Source organism: Hydra vulgaris, chromosome 10 (genome assembly GCF_038396675.1).
Source record: "Hydra vulgaris chromosome 10, alternate assembly HydraT2T_AEP".
Classification (NCBI taxonomy): domain Eukaryota; kingdom Metazoa; phylum Cnidaria; class Hydrozoa; order Anthoathecata; family Hydridae; genus Hydra; species Hydra vulgaris.
In genome coordinates, this window is record NC_088929.1 from 943316 (window position 1) to 962313 (window position 18998).

General features: G+C 27.7%; 1 protein-coding gene across 1 annotated transcript in view; it reads right to left on the minus strand.

Moving 5' to 3' along the window:
• Positions 1-9994, minus strand: part of LOC136085710 (uncharacterized) — a 174700-nt gene extending 164706 nt beyond the window's left edge. Inside the window, exons 1-4 of the mRNA XM_065807029.1 lie at positions 9855-9994; positions 4411-4474; positions 2869-3081; positions 2541-2729 (exon numbers count right to left, since the gene is read on the minus strand). Of these exons, the coding sequence (XP_065663101.1) occupies positions 2541-2729; positions 2869-3081; positions 4411-4462 (454 nt within the window). The 5' untranslated portion in view covers positions 4463-4474; positions 9855-9994. The remainder of the gene's footprint in view (positions 1-2540; positions 2730-2868; positions 3082-4410; positions 4475-9854) is intronic.
• Between the last annotated feature and the right edge of the window lie 9004 nt (positions 9995-18998).

Below are 18998 nucleotides of genomic sequence, written 5' to 3' on the forward strand. Positions count from 1 at the left end.
CCCAGGCCTTTTGGATTTGTTCAAACAGTTGATCCTTATTACTAACACCTTCACAATTAATTCTGTGGTTGACGATCTCCCACAGGTTATCAATAGAGTTGTTATTTGGAGATTGAGGCGGCCAATCCATCGCCGATAGGTGGTTGTCTTAAAACCACTGCTTGACTACTTTTGCAGTGGGTTTTGGATCGTTGTCTTGCTGAAAAACCCATTTTATTGGCATATTCCATTCAGCATGAGATAAAATAAAATCTTTAAGGATATTTTTATAAATGAAACGGTCCATTTTTCCATCGTTTTGATGTATTGGACCTAGACCATTAGCAGAAAAACACCCCAAGACCATTGCATTGCCTCACCATGCTTCATGGTCTTATGGCAGTAACGTAAATCGAGGCGTTTTCCGGCCTGTCGACATAAACGGCAAATGCCATCGCTCCCAATGATGTTAAACTTCAATTCATCACTGAACATGACGGTTCGCCATTTCTGCACATTCCAGTCAATATGAGATATAGCAAACAGGAGTCTTTTCTTCTGGTTTTTTAGTGACATCAGCGATTTCTTTGCAGGGCGTCGAGAAGTCAATCCGGTTTCAACAACACGTCGTCTGATTGTTCGGTCCGTTACAGGAAGCTCTAATTGCTTTTGTATCTCGACTGATGATATCCGGGTATCCTTCTTGACGGATTTGACGATCATAGAATCCTCTTTATAAGTGGTGAAACGCGGTCTTCCACCTTTGTTATCTGCTGCCAAATTTTCCGTAAAATGATATTTGGAACATTGTCTTGATACGGTCCATTTTTTCACGCGATATATATCACAAATACTTTTTTGTGACATTCCAATTACGTAATCGCCAATAATTTTTTTTCTTAGTTCCAATCCAAGACTTTCGGGAGCCATTTTTGCACTTGAAGTTATAAAAATAATAAAAATAAAGAATCACGCTTCTCAAGACTCACCGTGTTACATTTACCTTGTGATGATTGCATCATGACAAGGTAAGTGTGACACGGTAAGTCTTGAGATGCGTAATTATTTATTTGCATCATCACAAGGTAAATGTAACACGGTAAATCTTGAGAAGCGTGATTATTTATTTTTATTATTTTTTTGACTTCAAGTGCAAAAATGGCTCCCGAAAGTCTTGGATTGGAACTAAGAAAGAAAATTATTAGCGATTACGTAAGTGGAATGTCACAAAAAAGTATTTATGATATATATCGCGTGAAAAAATGGGCCGTATCAAGACAATGTTCCAAATATCATTCTACGGGGAAGTTGGCAGCAGATAACAAAGGTGGGAGACCGCGTTCCACCACTTCTAGAGAGGATTCTATGATTGTCAGATCCGTCAAGAAGGATACCCGGATATCATCAGTCGAGATACAAAAGCAATTAGAGCTGCCTGTATCGGACCGAACAATCAGACGACGTGTTGTTGAAGCCGGATTGTTTTCTCGACGCCCTGCAAAGAAATCGCTAATGCTCTGTGGAACACAACGTCTGGGTTGGATGTGGACTGTATTGATGTAATGAAACACTTGTTGTATTTCACTTCTTGTATTGATGTTCTTCAATAAAGCACTTTGATAAAACTCACTTCGATAAACTGTCTTGATAATACTGACTGATTGACTTCCATATACTGACTGAATTACATGTCGATTTACATGTCTCTTATATAGTAAAATGAACCTGTGTGAACCTGTTCTGGAAGATTCTAAATGCTTCTTTTCGATGCTTCTGGACGCTTCTGGATGCGTCTGGATGCTTCTGAATGTTTCTGGATACTTCTGGATGCTACTGGATGCTTCCAGATGCTTCTTCTGGAAACTTCTCGATGCTTGTGCATGCTTTTGAAAACTTCAGGATACTTCCTTTAATTATTAAAAACTTCCGTGACGTTGACACAAACCAGACTTATGAAAATGAAGCAAACCAAAAAAGTTGCAATTGTTTTGTCCGCTGCAAAATGGCACTTGTCAACGAAATTCTGCCTGTGTGCTGTCACCTGTCAGCTGATTGGTCATCTCATGGCATGCTATCACTCCAGACTCCTGAACTGTATGCTGAGGTTGTATAGTTTGTTTCGTTTTTAAGACATTCAAAATTAGGAACACTTTTTAGCATTGTTCGTTGTTGGTTGCAAAAGTTTTGTCCAATACTGTATGTGGCTAATTGTACAAATATGGCTAGTTTAGTTATATTGGTATACACAATATAATTAAAGTTACCTAGTATAACAGTTATCTAGTAATTGTTTGGAAATATTTATTTTATCTTATTCAAAATATTTACTTGAGGACTTAAAGCATTTTTATATTAACAAACTCTTATATTACAGCTTATGTTTTATGTCGTGATTTAATCATTATGTTTAAAAAATCAAAATTTTATTAACAAAAATAATTAAATATTGTTAAATAATTAATAAAAGTCCTAGTTAAGCTTCGATGTAGCTAAATAACCAGGTGCTTTAAGTTTGTTATTTTAAAACTATACCTATTTATTAAAACATAACTAACCATTACCTTTTACGAATTTACAAATAAATCCATTTTCGATAGAACAATCATTGTCGTTCCAACCAATGCTATTTGTTTCCACACAGTTTTCTCCAGATCCAACATTGTTTGGTTTTTTTGGTAACCAATTAGAGAAATTTGAATATTTGTTATCTGACCACCTAAACTCTCTGTTATTGCAATCATCATTGAGCCCTTTCATAAATACATTATACAGTATAAAATAAGAACTTCTATAATTTTTTTTTTAAGCATACGTCATAGTAATATTTTTGAAAAAACCAATAACAGTTGAAAACAAAAATATAAGACATAAAAACAATAATTATCTTACCAATCCAATAATTATCATTGTTCAGGCTGTCATCTTTAAGAATGTTTTTAACAAAAGAATTTTCAGCTTGATCCTCTATACTTAACAAATGCGCACCCATAATTTGACATGATAATAAGGCGTCACTCCAACTTTTTCCTTTTAATGTTTTTTGCTGGAAAAAATAGCAATACTTTCCATACTCAAACCAACCATAATCACAACCATTGCTAACTACGAAAATATATGAATAATATTCTATCGAAACTGTTGCATTATTAAAATGATAGAACTTTATTACATTTTTTTAGCCCAATAAATAATTTTTCAAATCTTAAAATGTTTGAAGACTAATTTTTGTTGTTCTTCAGTTTTATAATGCCAGAGTATTTTGCGTAGTACACATTTCAAGGATTTTCACAAAAACTATATTTGGCCAATATATCTATTTTTAATTGCATAATAATAATAACGCTATATCAACAACAATAATAATAATAATAATAATAATAATATATATATATATATATATATATATATATATATATATATATATATATATATATATATATATATATATATATATATATAACAATACTAATAATAATAATACTAATAATAATAATAATGACAATAATAATGACAACAACAATAATAGTATAATAAAACATTAATAAAACAATAACTGTAACCGTATTATATAAAATTGTAATCATGAGACCTGACTTTTTTTAGACAATAGTCTAAAGAGTATAGCCTAGAAAAAGTCTTGTGCGGCCGTGGCGCAGTGGTTAGAGCGCTTGCTTTAGAAGCAGGAGATCCAGGTTCGAAACGAACTCTGGACACATATTCGCGTCACGGTAAAAAAAGAAGCGTAAACTTCCTAGTTAAATACACTTCCGCGGTGCTCTGTGACAAGACCGTTGGTCTTCTTGGGGCACCTAAATAACAATATTAAAAAAAAAAATAGTCAACTATGATATATATACTTAACAAGACATGTTCTTATAGATATATTGTTTTTTTAAAGAGGCATTTTCAGAATAAGGCGTATTTAAACATCTATTTATCTGCATCAAGAACTCAATTAGTAAAAATATTCTGGTATTGCTTAAAGTTTAATAGTTTTTAAAAACTCATAAATTTATAATACAAATATATGGTTATAAGTTGTTTAAAAGTTCAATAAACTATGAAAAATATCATTGACGAATTGTGATAAATTAGTCAAACAAATAGACTAAATACAAATGATGTCTATAAATAACAAAAATAAAAGAAATCTATAATTTTATTTATAATATAAATTTCAAATAAATATAATTGAAAACTGTTATTCTTAAACTAATCATTAAAAAAAAGAGAAAAAATATATAATTAATAAAAATTTTAAGAAAAATAAAGAGAAAATGTGTAGATATTTGTAGGATATTAGAAAAAATAAAATACTAAAAAATTTTTTTGTTAATAATACGATTTCTACATTTCAAATATTTGCGTTCTAAAATTAAATATATGTAAAATTAAATTAGACTTGTTACCATAGCAATGAAAATAACATACTTTTTAGAAATGATATCATAGGAACAAGGTATAGTCCAATATAAATCTCCATTCAGCATTTAAACTGTAAAATAAATAAAAAAATCTATAATTGTCATAAAGTAATTGAATGAACTTTGAAATTTAAAAGGTTTTTAAAGACTTTTTAAATTTAAACTTTTAAAAACTTTTATGAAAATTTAACTTTTGAAAAACAAATATTTTTGCTTAGGATTTTTCCGATTTGGTCTCTTTCAAAATATTCTCTTTTTCCTCCACAAAACAAAAAACATTTTAAACGTCTAAATAATGTTAAATATTGTTTTTGCCATCCTAATGTTATTTTAAGTTATAAATATTCTTTAAATATTTTAAAATAATATTTTTAACTTTTTGTGTTATATATTTAAATGTAAAACTCAAACATCTCCGATTTGTTTTAAGAATATATTTTCTATAAAAGTTAAAAATAAATACTATAAATAGTGATGGCAATACAAACTGTTGTAACAATTATTGTCGTGGAGGACAAACTTTAAAATTTATACTTTAACAGCCGTTGCTCGTCTTCTATTTTTTTCAGGTAATTAATAATTTTTTTAATATTTAGACACCATGCTGGAGTTGCTAATTCTAAGTGTTAAATAACCAGCGATGAGTATAACTTTACAATTTCAGTTTTAAAATAAATAAAGGCTTTTCTAATTATGACTCTTTGTGCTTTACATGTAGCTACTTGAACTAAATGATTCTATTTCATATTAAAAACTATGTTATACTCTGAAACTATTACTCTTAAGTCTAGTTCTTTAGTTATTTGTTTAAGAAAAAAAAAACTTTGATTTTCTTGTTTCATTGTGTAGGTTTAGTTATTATTTTTTCTTCCGATGTGTATAACACTGCATTTACTTCTGTTAAACTCCATTAATCATTCCTTTGATCATTCAATTAACAAATCAATGTTATTTTGTATGTTAATTAGATCTTTTTCTTCATTTATAGCAGATAAGATTTCATTATCATCTGCAAATAGTTTGGTAATTGAAGAGAAAAATTCAGGATAATAATTGTTATATAACAGAAATAGACATGGACCTAATACCAAACCCTCTGATACTCCTCTAAAAATCTTGCACTTATATGATAGAACTTCACCCATTACCACACTTTCTTATATGTGTATATTTATATATGTGTATATATGTATATAAATATATATGTATATATATATATATATATATATATATATATATATATATATATATATATATATATATAGTTTATATCATCTTGTTTCTCCGCGCAGCAGCTTTGCTTATCAAGGTTCGTGTTTCGGAGTTATAGAGTTGAAAGAGGGTTATATCAACGATTAAGTAGCCTCTTCATCTATATTCGGCCTTGAGGAGGTGAATAACAAAAATATATATATGTATATATATATATATATATATATATATATATATATATATATATATATATATATGTATATGTATATATATATATGTACATATTTATTTGTTTTTTACTAATTTATTATTATTATTGCTCTGTTCTTTAAGAACATTGAGCACTCTATTTGTAAAATACACTAACATAATTTACATATATATATATATATATATATTTATATATATATATATATATATATAAATATATATATATATATATATATATATATATATATTATATATATATATATATATGTATATATATATATAAACATGTGTGTGTATATATTTATATATATATATATATATATTTATATATATATATATGTATATATATACATATATTTATATGAATATATATACATATATATATATACATTTATATATATACATTTATATATATATATATATATATATATATATATATATATATATATATATGTATATATATATATATATATATATATATATATATATATATATATATATCAAATGTATTATTTGCCTTAATAGAAAAGAGAGATGTTTAAAAAATTTGATGCATTTTGCAATTAATCAATTCTTTTCTTATTTTTATATGCTTGTTATAGAAAAAGCAAGAAATAAACTTAGCGTTGCTGCTTCTTTCCTTATAAAAGAAATATTTAAAAAATTCTGATCATTAATATTACAACTACTCTATTACTTTTTATTAAACTCAAAAATTAGACATATATTAAAACAATAATATGTTGTATTGTCTCATATAAAACTCTCAAAAATAATGTTCGTTCAAAATTGTTATATTTAAAACATAATAGCTTGCATTGCTTTAACAAAACGTTGTTTATATGCACATTAAATACAAGAGTTATATAATATGTTAAATAAAATTTATTGTTAAAAGATTTTTAGGTCTTTTAAATTTTATAAACTTTCCATACTATCTTTATAAAATGTATATACCACATTTTGCTGATACAGTGTTGAAAAATTAAAATGGGATAAAAATATAACAATGCTACCTAGCTAGTAATAATGGTGTATTGTATGCTCCTATTCCAAATAACGGTACTTTTTTGTTTTTATCTGAATTGTTTGACATAGATAAGCAAATGCTGCATATTTTAGATGACAAAATTGACGCATATGTATCTTTGGAATCATTTAAATTAGATGTGTTTGATTTCTTTGTTAATTTTTACGGATCAATTTAATGACGCAAATTGTTTTTTATTAAAAATAACTTATCTAATTCTAATTTGTAATTTTTTTTGTAAGATACTTATAATTTTCTGAAGATAAAATACTTTCTTTTTTTCGGAAAAATTCTTTTATGAAATGTTTTGGAGCAAATTATATATTTAACAATCAGGGCTCGAGCAAAGCAATATTTCAATGAGACTCAACGAAAATTAAATTTGGATATGGTTAAAAAAAAAACTTACAGAACTATTGAAAAAGAGACTGGAGTTCTATGTTCCACCATTTCAAACATTGTAAAAAAGTTTGAAAGTCTCCAAAATGTAAAATTTTTAAATAACATGGGTGGAAACCTTAGACTAATGTCAAAGAAGATCACTTGATTGTAAGATTCTTCAAGAAAAGTAGATTCGAGTCATCCAAAAAAGTTGCAGTACGTATTAAAATCAATTGGAATAAAAATCGCAATAAAAATCAATTAAATGAATTGGAGATGAAAAAAGTTGCTAGCGCACCTGCAATAGTTTAGAGTAACTTCCCTAAACCCACATTCTTGTTTAAATTACCGGTACAAACGCTGTAGTTAAAGCAACAGTTAAATAAGCATTGGCTTCTCAAAAAGAGAGTAAAACAATATTATTATTGATTTGCTGAAAGCAACTTAACTGATTTTTTGAACATACCAATAGCAACAAAACCAACACGACTAATTAATTTAAATCAATAGGAGAAAGCGCTAAAAAAATAGGAAAAGTAATTCTATTCAAAATACGAAATTCAAACGATATAGAAATCAAAATAACCTTAGTTCTTATAGAATTTGGCAACAAGATAGATCGTTCTAACGCATTAACTTTGGCAAGACAGTAAATGAACAATAGAAAAAAATTAAAACAATAGACAAGAATTTTATAGGGTAAATTTATCTCCAATAGAGCTAGAAAGTAGGAAAAAACTTATTGAGGAGAAAAATGATTAAAACAACATATTAAAGCGATCAAGAAAGCAAATTTAAAGTCATTGAAAAAGAGATTTACTAATCAAAGTTAGCCTTGAATGGAGTCTAACTATTACCAATCAGAAGTTCAAAAAATTTATAAATTCAAATTCACCTCCATTACACAGAACTTCATCATTTAAATCAATTTATTACCCAGTTCAAATTTTATTGAACTATTATTATATCAATCACAATTCCGACAACTTCCAGACCACACAAAGTAAATTATATCTATGATAAAAGTTTATATATGCAATTAATGTCAACAGAAAAAAACTTTGAATTATTCAACGACGCTTACATTTTTTTGAAAGAGCTTAAGTTCACTAGTTCTTATTATGCACAGTGTGCCAAAAGTCACTTTTAGTGGACAAAACTGATAACTCTTATTATAAAAAAATTTAAGGACTATTATTGCACTGTTTACTAACTTGAGGATTGCGGTTAATATGGTGACATTAGTTTTTTTATTCTATTTTAATCGCAATCCTCAATTTAGTGAACAGTGCAAAAATGGTCCTTAAATCTTTTTTATATGACAAGTTATTTGTTTTTTCAGTAAAAGTGAATTCTGGTCTACTGTGCATTATAAGATTTGATCCATTTTTCTTCAAAGTTATCCATAAACAGATTAGCAAGAACAACTGCTAATGGATATCAAATAGATAAAATAATTTTAAATAAAACATTTGCATTATTTTATATTGAAGTACTGATTTGTTCGCTTTCTCATTATGTCAGCCACAAGCGTAAATCCTTAGATTGCAGTGTCCAGAGCCATTTAAAATAAGTTTCTAAATACAACTTGTAATGCACGATAGTTGTTTAAATAATAATATTTTTATTGATACACTAGCATATTTCCTTAGTAATATCACGGCTAGATTTAAATAAAGAAGTTTTTCACTAATTGTTAACATTTTTAGTAGTAACATTATCAGTCAAAAGTATAATTTAGTTTTAAATCCAGAACAAGACTTTGCTATGGAAAGTTAAGTGCTAATTGTTAATTATGTGAAAGTTGTTGATTTTACAACAACAGTCTAAGATACGAGAGGTGCTTGTTGCTCAAAAGATTTAGAGCAACATCACAGGATTTTATATTTAGACTAAGTTCGTAGATTATTTACTGGTTCACTGTATTTCTATATCATGATGATTTAAAACATAACATTTGAACCATATAAGTAATAATAAAATTGCAGAAAAAAATACATTGAGATAAGAAAAAAGTATGCTGAAAAATAATAAATTAGAAATGGAGTAGAGGAAAAAAAAAAAAAGTTAAATAAAGATTATACATAGATGATTGAAAAGCTAATTAGTAGAGATTTTATACTAACTGGAAAAATATCTAAACTGCTGATGTAAGTCTTTTGAAAAGGAATTTCATTGTTTGATTTTTGTTGGAATGTTATCTAAAAGTAAATCTGAAGATGGTTTGGTTCATTGTACTAAATGTCAGCAAAACATAGTTAATAGTAATGATATAGACAAAAAATATTTCAACTAAGATTTCATAATAAAAGCAAAAAGTAGTGTAAAATACATGTTTTGATAACTTGATACTTAAATAAAATTTCAATTTTTTTATAGTGTAAGCCGGCAACCATGTTTTCAGCAAAGAACCATGACATCAAAGTTTTGCTAACTTATTATCTATTACGGCATAAAATTTATATCTTATTATTTTTCTTATGAACTGCTTTGAGAAAGCTGTTCATAAGATTTGTCGAGAATCAATTTTAAACTTAATTTGTGTTGTAATTAAATCAAATTTTAAAAACATTAAACCTTTCAAATTTTTATTAAAAAAATACTTATAAAATAATTACCTTGATAAACTTTAAGGAATATTTTTGTCAAAAATTTGAGTTCAGCTTACTTCACTTTAAGATTTTAAATTTTGAATTAAATATAAGTTGCTTATAAAAGATTCATAACTCACAAAAAAAGACAAAAACAAAAATAAAACAATAATAATAATAATGATAAATCAAGTCTCTATTATATTTTACGTGTTGTACTCAGTTAAATTGTAAATGGTCGCACTGTGTAAACCATGGTGCATTTAGCAGTAATCTTTATTATAGGTTTTTTATACTTGAAAAAAACTCCAAGTTTTAAAAAAAAAAAAACATTAATTTTTTATTAAAAAATTTTTAGAAGTTAATAAATCTAAATGTATTTGAATATAAAAAACATTTTAGACTACACCTTTTTTAATTTCACCCTAGTTCAATCAAGCAGATGCAATTAAGTATATTTTATTTAGTAATTTAAGCTTTTTGGTTTTGTATTATTTTTATATACATACTTTATAATATAGATACTTTTCTCTGGTACTTTGCGAGTGTGCGAGTGCTAGTATGTGTTAGAGTTTAAACGTGCGTTAGAGTGTATCTGTGTTTGTCTGTGCATGGATTATAACTATTTTTGTTCTTCATGAGTAAATTATTATAATATATAAAAAGTATAGGTCGATGTTAATAACAGCAATTTTTCGGGTAAATGTTTTCTCTTAACAGCACAAATGCCGAAACTAGCAAAAGCGGTTGATTGGTTATCGCGAGCCCAAATATTGAGTAAAAATTCACTAGTATTAGTTAAAATAGTTTTAATTTAGACATGAAGACACAGTTGTTGGATTTTGTTAATTTAGAGATACTTTTTACTTAAGAAAGAAATTTATTTATAAAATAAGTATGTATGTGTAAATAATGAAGTATTTATAAAATAAGTATGTATGTGTAATTAATGAAGTATGTGAACCTTAAACTAATGAATATGTATAGGTTTTTATTATTTAAGATTTTTTCTATAACTTAAATATAATCATAATTTTAATCCATAACTTTAACTAAAGAACTTTTTTTATGCTTTTTGACTGAAATTTAAAATAATAATATTTTCAGCATATGTTTCATAAACACAATTGTTATTTAAATGATTAAAAGATTGTATATACAATAAAAAAACATAAAAAGTATAACGGCGAAACACAACGTTGTGAAAGCATCACTTAGCAGATGTTAACGAGTTGCGATTAAAAGAAAAGCTTCAATCTAATCAAAAATGTCTTTTGAAACCGAATTTTATAATTTATTAAAAGGGACATAAAGTATTGTGTCAGCCCAATGAAGTGCCAACAAAGCTCTAGTTTTTCTCTCTCTTTTATATATATATATATATATATATATATATATATATATATGTGTGTGTGTATATGGGTGTGTGTGTGTGTGTGTGTGTGTGTGTGTGTGTGTGTGTGAGTGTGTGTGTGTGTGTGTGTGTGTTTGTATTTGTATATATATATGTATATATAAATATATATATATATATATATATATATATATATATATATATACATATATATACGTAAGTCTATATATATGAATAAAGAAAAATCTTTATACTATCATGTACAATATTGTATACTTGAAAGAGTGCTCAATAGATAAACTAGAGCTATATAATATATATGTTACTGTTACCCGCAGTACCAGGAATTAGCTAAATGCTAATGTTTATAAAATAATTTAATATTGCAACTCTGAGTTTCATGTGTTATCACAATCATCAGGCAAGTAGTAAAAGTTTAATTTTGGTACGATTTGTTTAGTGAACGTTACGGTTTATATATTTGTATTTTAGATCGTTACGGGACGGAATTTGATTAGTAGTTAGGTTAGTAATATTATTAATTTGTTTATATATATATATATATATATATATATATATATATATATATATATATATATATATATATATATATATTTACGTATACATGTAAACATATATATATATATATATATATATATATATATATATATATATATATATATATATATATATATATATATATATATATTTACGTGTACATGTATACTTGTGTAAACTTTATAGTAGAAGGTTACGATTACGGTTTAATTTAAAATGTTATTATAATAATGTTATAATAAAAAAAAGTTATAAAATAATATTACAAAAGTTTTTATAAAAATAATATTATAAAAATTAAGTTTAACTAGTTTCGTCAATTATTTTTATGCTAATGACTCCACTCTAAATTGAGACTAAAGATTGCCTTACATTTTTATAAAAAAAAGCTAAAGACTTTTTGTAAAGACAAATATTGCATCCTCTCTGTCTAGACTGTTTCCTTTTATAAAGTCTCCTCTTATGACTTCTACTTTATTAACATCTAATATATATATATAAAGTTTTATAGAATAACATTTAATATATCTCATTGGTTTTGTTTGAATGTTTTTCTTATCTTGATAATCTTAGGCTTCGCATCTGGTGAACGTTTTTTTAAAGAAAGTTTTAAATGAAAGAAGATAAAAAAATGTTTCTTTCTAAAAAATTATCATATGAAACTATTTTAAAATAAAAATAATTTTTTTTTGTTTTCACAAAAGTATTTTCAAAAATACAGGAAAATGAATTATTTGTTTTTAGATATTTGTTATCCATATTTTTAAACATTTAACAAAACAATAAACAAACTATTTCCGAACTATTTATTGAATACTTGTAAATTAAATATACGCTGAGTTTTATAAGAAATCCGATTAAAATTAAATAATATATGCTAAAAACTAAATTTATATGCACTTTTTTTTAAAAAAGTTGTTATAAAATGCCTAAATATATTTATTGAGACTAAGTTTTATTTGAAAAATATATCATTAGTAAAAAAAAGTTATTTTACTTTGTAAAAGTTGGTCTTCAAAGTACAGTCCTGGGCCGCGTGGACACACGAAACAAATTTAAGCACAACTTGTTTGAAACTACGCTGAAGGAAACAACTTCTTCATCAACCATGTTGTAAAAATATGGTTTATTTTACCCCATAAGGCTGTGGATGAAAAGAACTTGAACTATTTCAAACACAAAAAATCTTTGTTCTGGTATCTTCACTTTTGCTAAAATCGTATTCTTATCTTTCCGTCAAACCCTGAAATAAACTTTTGGCGGGTTAAAAATGACTCAGCAGGTTTTAACGCCAGCATTAAAATAAACTCGTATTCTAGTGTTTCCTTTTGTTAAAGGCATGAGTAAATTTAGTTATCGGAAAACTGTTAACGCTAAAATCTAACCCAGTTATACCCTACTGTTAAAACTGCTTTCGGAGGAATTTTCTATTATATTAAGAAAAATAAAAATGGTATCCAATTAAAGAAATAAGTTTACTTTTATAGCAAATAAGCTATAATATATGCAATATCAAATTTATATGTTTTTTCCCTTGTTTGTGAAAAAATTATGTTTATTGTTTTTATAATTTATGTATATTATTTATACGTTTTTAAATTTTAAAACAAATTTTATTATATAATCAATTGTATTTTGTATTTGATTATATGCACATTGATCATATATATAGGATATAGAATATTACTCTATATCCTATTTAATCACCGCATAGAAAATAGTTATTTCCCTGATCAATCGAAGTCAGCGAACATATCACCAATTCCTAAAATCTTAAAACTGCTATCTTCCTATGACTATCGTCCGATTGCTAGTTTGTCCGCGTTATGCTAATTTTTTGAACGCATTTTCACTAAGTTTATCATCTATCACACTAAGCAAGTATGAGTCTCAAACAAACAGTTCGGTTTCCTTCCAGTAGGGAGTTCATTGGACGCTATTACTCAAGTTATATAGGATTGGAGTCATGCTAAATATAACAATCAATTAATTTTTGCAATATTCTTTGATTATGCAAAAGCATTTCTTGTTTATCATGACAAGTTGCAACTAAAGTTGGTGAATAATCTACCAAACTGGCTCACATCTTGGATCGCAGCTTACTTATCTAATTGTCACCAAAGAGTAAAAACAAGTGGTTACAGCACTGATTAGAAATATATACAAACTGGAGTACTTCAGTGTAGTGTTCTCGGCCTAATCTTGTTAATTCTCTTTATTTCCGGCATAAACACCTACCTCCCACCTCAAACCATTCTTGAAAAATATGCTGAAGACATCCTGACCTACATTATCTACAATAAGCATCCTGCCATATTACCTAAATCCATTCTTGGTGGCGTCGCACAATGGTCTGTGGCCGATGGAATGAAACTCAAATACTCAAAATGTAAAGTCATTAAAATCATTGCCCAGTGCTCTGATACTCATGCTCTACCATCTCCCATACTCAATAATACTTATATTGAAATTATACACAGCTACAAATACCTTGGAAACCTCGTCAATGAGAATCTTGATTGGGATGAACAATGGATGAAAGTGCAAAAGACTATAAAATTAGTACCACTTTTACTTAAGCCCCTCAAGCGAGTTGGGCACACTCAGCTCAGCTTACAGCCCAATCTTCAGATCTTACGCTATTAGCCACATAATATATAGCGCCCCAGCCCTTCTCTCTTGCAGCCTTGTGGCAAAAAAAAACAAACAACATTTCCACAAAAGTGCCTTACACATCATTGGTATTGATACAACCAACTCAAGCCGTTTTAATATTTTTTTTGACATTGCAGACTTACTAGACAAGACCTCTATTATTATCCTTAAAAAGATCCTTGCTGACACATAACATCCGCTAAATTACTTCGCAGTTTAATATATATAGTTTAAACACTTCGAAAATAAAACCCCTACTTTGATGCAATAAAGATTATCGCAATTTTTTAAAATGAGTCACAATTGAATAATCCGTTTTTGACATTTTTGATCTTTTTGCAAAAATCGAAGAAAATAAAGTTATAAGAAAATGTTTAATCCATAACAATCAAGAAGCGTAAACATAAAATTTAACAAAGTGAAACTAAGTGTTAAGTAGATACCAAACTCTTTAACTTTTTCGTATTATAGCATGTTTAAGGTGGGTCAATAGGGTGTTTCATTTCCGACAAATTATCGAAAATGATTACGTTACATGCATAACGGGGTAAATAATGTGCCAAAAAAAAGTCTGAAAAATTTTCAAAATTTTAAAATGTCATCTAGAGGTCGCCATCTTGAAAAAACAGCGTTTTTTACACTTTTTTCAACTTTAAACTTGAAAAGCTTAAAAAATAATTAAATTTATGTTACGTTACTGGGTGTATATATTAAAGGTTATTATACGAACATTTGGTGAAATTTTCAGAAAAATTGGTAAATGTCTAGAGGTCGCCGTATTAAAATATAAAGCTAAAAAACTTGTTATTTTTTTAAATCTTAAAAAAAATTTAACTGGGCTATTTTTAGGCTTCAGCTTTTCTAAGAATAATAATTAATAAAGAAGATATTAGTAACATACAAAATACTATAAAGTATTAATTAGTTTTGATTTCGAATCGGATCGATTTTGCTTTCTGTGTTGTTCGACAACTTGCAAAATAAATTGTCGTTGTTCTTCATTTTGTGCACACTCGCGGAAACCACCAATAAGTTTTATTCCTCTTTCGGCGCAATCATTTGTTACCTCTAATTGTTTAACAAAATCGTCTGCAGTTCGATAATCTTGGAAGAATTTCCACTCTTGTGGATTCATCTGGAGCCATTCCTGGTTGTTTATTAGTCCTATTAAATCAAAAAGAAGCCACGACCGTGGTCCAATTAAAAAATAAATAACGGTTGAAGAACTTAATGTCGGAAATTTTGGTTTCCCAATTAAAAATGTTTTTGGTCTTGGGGTAGAAAAAAGTTTCTTTGCCATTATTGTTCTGGTAAATTCTGACAATTTTTCATTAAATAAAGATAGAATAACAAGCTCTTCTGTTAAATACCAAAGGTGACGGTTAATCGACGAAATCACAGCGGTTGCGATATCTGAATCTTCTTCTTGATACCAGTTCATTGCAAAAAAAAATTTGAAGTCATCAACTGGAGCAAATACGGAAATCCTCGAGCGGAGAAATTGCATCGAATAAAAAAGACTAATAAACTTAGCCATGCGGTGGATCATAATTTGCTCATTATTGGACATAATAAATTTATTAGATAAGAGTTCCATTTTTAAAATATATATGGAATGTGACATAAATCTGGCATTGTGAATTGCACCTGGTTTGTGAATTTTGAATATTCTTTCCATTGATAGTTATCCCCCAAGGTAGATAATAGTTAATTCAATTAACTCAAGATAATCTTCTCGCGGAAATATTTTCTCTTCGAGGCATTGGTAAGCCCATTTCAGAACTAAACTTGCTTGATTAAATATTTCTGATTTAATATCAGTAGGCCATTTAAAAAAATTCAGGTTTGAGTAACCAATATCAATTCTAGAAAATTCGGCTCGGAAACGTTGAAAAATAGGTTCATCTGGACTTTTGCTACCTCCTCTTAATGCGGTAAATGCATGCTTAATGTGTAGCTCATTATGATGATGGCGACATGCGAGCCATAGAAGAGGTCTCTTTAACTCAATTTCAATTAAAGTTGCTGCTCCTTTTTTATTACCTGTGTTGCTTGCTGTTGTATCAAAGCATATACCAACAATGTTTTCCAAAATGTTCCAATCTTGCGCAAGTTTCACGACCTCGTCACATTGAGTTTTACCTGTTGAATCTTTAATCAAAGGTACACCAATAAGTTTCGGCCTGCAAATAAAACTTAAGTTAGTTTCTTTGAATACAAAAATAAAAAATATACATAGGATTTATATAAATAAATAAATATGTACCCGTTTAGAGATCCGCTAATAAGAACTGCTACACGTTCTTCATTATGAGCTATGTCTAAATGAAAAAGCTTCGAATCCCAGTGCAAAATGGCCTTTTTAGGTTTGTTTATTTCCCAGTCAGCTTTAATTGACAGAACAATATTCTTTCGCGCATTTTGTCTTTGACGATGCACAGTTGATACTGACATAGAAATTTCATTAAGTTTGCCTCCGCTTTTGCAGATGATAGTGGATTGAAATAGAAGTTGTTGGCGAACTGATAAACAACATCGATCAGCCACAGATGCCGTTACTTCTGAGAGCTTCTTTGATGATATCTCTAGTGAATTTGTTAAAGGCACCTTTCTTTTCTTTAGTAGTAAAGGAGTAAACTCTGTATCTTTTTGATCTTCAGCGTCAGCACTTTCAACTATTTCACTGACATCAAAGGCACTCGATTTTTGATCTTCGGTTGAACTTCTCCAAAAATCTATGCTTAGTCTATCTTCTCGACGTTCTAAAAGTTTTGAAACACCTAGATTGATGCTACCTGTCATATGATACTTTCTGCTACTCTTTTGATCTTCATAAAATGCCCAATCTTCTTTCCATTTTGGTCTACGTGATACTAATAACTGTTCATATGCATTTACTGCTGAAATGTCGCAAAGTTTCTCAAGTTCATTACAAAATGTGACAATTTTTTCTTTTCCAGCTTTAACATCTCGACTTGCGTGATCAATTTTTTTTATTTTCACCATTTCCACAAACAATTTGGTAAGCAATGAAAGACAAGAGTTATCTGAACGAACTGGTACTCCAGCTTTTTCCCAAACTTCCTTAAGCTCACCAAGAGCAAGTTTAAAAATATCTCTTGCAGAAGTGTCGCCTTTTGAATAAAAATGTAAATGAGAGTATCTACCCAAAACATGTTTTTTTGTTGGTAGACGACTGAAACTTGATAATTTATTGGATTCAGGGTAACCAATTAACCAATCTTGATTATTTTTTCTTAGGTTCATCGTTACAATAAAATATTCGCTTTTCCAACTAGTTTTAAAATTGTTTTAATATTTCAATTTTGCTAATTGAAATAAGAACGAATTTTTTAAAATAAATTTATGAAATTTATATACATACGTCCAGATGTTTATTTTGCAAACTATTTAATCGCGCAACAACTTTTAGTGGTCAATTATGCTCAAAACATAAATTATGCATTTTATTTAAGGTGAAAGCATTTAAGCAATTATTCAGCAAAAAAATATGTTGAAAAAATAAAACTTTATAATTCGGCGACCTCTAGACATATACCAATTTTTCTGAAAATTTCACCAAATGTTCATATAATAACCTTTAATATATACACCCAGTAACGTAACATAAATTTAATTATTTTTTAAATTTTTTAAGTTTACAGTTGAAAAAAGTGTAAAAAACGCTGTTTTTTCAAGATGGCTACCTCTAGATGACATTTTAAAATTTTGAAAATTTTTCAGACTTTTTTTTGGCACATTATTTACCCCGTTATGCATGTAACGTAATCATTTTCGAAAATTTGTCGGAAATGAAACACCCTACTAGGTCAACCTTATTAATAATGGAAAAAAAAAATCAAAATTTTTTATTTGCTTTTTTATCTAGTTTAAACATTGCAGATTTCAAAAATAAATCATTTGAGATGAATTATACGTTCCATTATAAATAAATTTACGTCTTTATGGGATAGAGTAAATAATGTTATCCATAACAACACCTTAACAACCGTGTCATCTTCGTTTTGTTTACTCACTTTTTGACGCAAAACTTTTAATTTGAACTGCAAAATGCGTTTTTCAAATTATTTTCTTTGTTTTACGGCATTCTGTTATTCACAAGTTGTAGTTTTGATTTTAATAGTGACATGTAAAAAGGAAGAAGTTATGTTGTTTATGTTGTGTTAATGTCAACACAGATGCAATAGTGATTTTCTTCCTATATTTTTTTATATATCTCAATAATACAAATAACTGCATTTATTCTTTATATGTTTAAAGAGTTATTAAATATAGGTAATAATAAAAATAAAGTAGGATTAAACAGAAAAAAACAGTGTACAATTAACAGATTTTCATGTAATGCAAATAATTAAAATTAATAAACCACGAGTAAAAAATGCTGTTTCGTAATCAAAAATCAGTTTAAATGAATCATTTCTAACTGTTGACGAAGGAGATTCTAACTTTTTTATAATAGTTCACTTTGGAATACTGCATTGTTGTCTTCAACTTTTAAGTAGATTCTTAGATTGTGGTGACAAGGTCACTGTCAGCCTTGACCGGATACAAAAACTGGGACTCTTGCATAACCTTAAACTAGA